At 41.2% G+C, this 2,066-nt stretch overlaps 1 protein-coding gene across 1 annotated transcript in view; it reads right to left on the bottom strand.

The window, feature by feature from the left end:
• The window catches only part of LOC311099395 (fibrinogen C domain-containing protein 1-like), a gene marked incomplete at both ends in the record, with an annotated part of 148,740 nt that overhangs the window by 115,986 nt on the left and 30,688 nt on the right, over positions 1 to 2,066 (bottom strand). The window contains one exon of the mRNA XM_084140094.1: positions 1,879 to 2,066. This exon is cut by the window's right edge and continues 100 nt beyond it. Within this exon, the coding sequence (XP_083996220.1) occupies positions 1,879 to 2,066 (188 nt within the window). The remainder of the gene's footprint in view (positions 1 to 1,878) is intronic.

Here is a 2,066-nt window from a genome sequence, read left to right as displayed (position 1 = left end):
TGGTGAACCATAGCTTCCTGTGTGTACATACATTTGGCAAATGTTTGCTCCTGAAATTGATTGTTTTTTTGGAACTTGTTGTTTAAAGTTGTGGCACAATTTAATAAGAATATAATATATGCCATTTAGCAGATGCTTTTATCCAAATGACTATCAACCTCAGAGTCACTAGCAAAGTTGCTTTTCTTACAGACAATCTATATTTTTTTAGGCTTGTAAAAACCAAATAACAAAATGCTAGTGTACTGTATATGTAGAAGTTTCATAGACATGCAGCCAGGGCGATGCTCTGTGCTGCCAGTAGGCTATGCTCCTCCACCTACGTACACTTTAAAAAGTTGGACGGCACAGTTGTTCATCTGACGTGCTTTTTGTGGTTGGAATTATCCACAATTACACTTCTGAAATCAAATAACGACTTTGACAGATCAATGTGATTTATTTTATTGAATGAAAGCTTCTAAATTGCTTTCAACACGTGCACATTCTCATTAGACAGTGGTGGGTGCAACGTAGTGGCGGCAGCCTATCAGAAGAGTTGGAGGCATGGCCTATTGGGGGCGTGGCTATATGTTTGTTCTTCTTGACCACCCATGAGAGTGAATTTCATTCCAGGCAATTTGTTCTGCTTAATTTTTTTATTTATTTGTGTGCACATTTTACATTGATCAATAAATATTGTCAGTGTAAGTAATGTGACACTAAAACTTCCTGAAAAGGGTTTTATTGAAGAGATGGTCATTTTAGGTTATAACAAGTTAATGTGGAAGTATTAAGTGAAGAAGGTATTTGCAGTCATTACTTCATTTAATGGAATCATCTTGGTTAAGAGGAAATTCATTGAATTGCTTGTAAACTAATTTATTACATTTGGAGAGATAATTCCAAAGTGAAAAATCTAATTGGTACAACATGAACAAATGGGTTCTATATATATAATAGTTTGTTTTTATGTTATTAGGTTTAACCAAAGGAGAAAAGTAAGTTGAGTGTTGAAAGAAATAGGTTGCAAATTTAAATATTGGTATTGAACAGTTGGCATTGAATCATATAAAAGATTTTCATGCAGTCCCTATGTGTGTAAAACATTCATGGTAACCTGGGGCTCTCTCTCTCTCTCTCTGGTGGCATTACCATCGGAGTGTGTTAGTGTTAGTGTGAGTGAGTGAGTGAGTGAGTGAGTGAGTGAGTGAGTGAGTGAGTGAGTGAGTGAGTGAGTGAGTGAGTGAGTGAGTGAGTGAGTGAGTGAGTGAGTGAGTGAGTGAGTGAGTGAGTGAGTGAGTGAGTGAGTGAGTGAGTGAGTGAGTGAGTGAGTGTGTGTGTGTGTGTGTGTGTGGTATGTAAGTGTCAGCCGCAGTGTATTCCATGGTTGGCTGCTAGAGGGAGACTCCCCTCAGGTCTTTTAGGTTTGACTGAAGCTTCCTTCAGGGACCACGCCTCAGGCTTTCTCAGGCTCTCACTCCGAGCAACACACCTCAACAAACACACCAGTCACTACTCATATATGTACATGCTGTATATTCAACACTCATACATTCAACACTAGCACCAAGGGTCCTGAGGTAATATTAATATTTACCACTGGCAGACTATTGAATAATACACAGATAGAGATAAATATTGTACATATACAGGACAGACTGACACATACGAAGACAGAGACACACACACATAGACATACACATGAAGGACAGACAGACAGCCAGCCATCCAGTCAACCATCCAGACGTTCAGCCAGCCAGCCATGCAGCCAGCCACCCAGCCAGCCAGCCAGAAAGACACACACACACACACCATAGGAGGTTGGTGGCACCTTAATTAGGGAGGACGGGCTTGTGGTAATGGCTGGAGCGGAATCAGTGGAATGGTATCAAATACATCAAACACATGGTTTGAGGCCATTCCATTCGCACCATTCCAGCCATTATTATGAGCTGTCCTCCCCTCAGCAGCCTCCACTGACACACACAAACACACACACAAAGACAGAAAGTTAAGAGACTTACCGTTGGCACAGCCTTTGAGGCGAGCGCCTCTGACCGGTGCCCGCTGTAGGTCAGCCTTGA

Source organism: Coregonus lavaretus (genome assembly GCF_964263955.1).
Source record: "Coregonus lavaretus genome assembly, chromosome: 24".
NCBI classification, from domain to species: domain Eukaryota; kingdom Metazoa; phylum Chordata; class Actinopteri; order Salmoniformes; family Salmonidae; genus Coregonus; species Coregonus lavaretus.
This window is presented reverse-complemented; position numbering and strand designations above follow the sequence as displayed.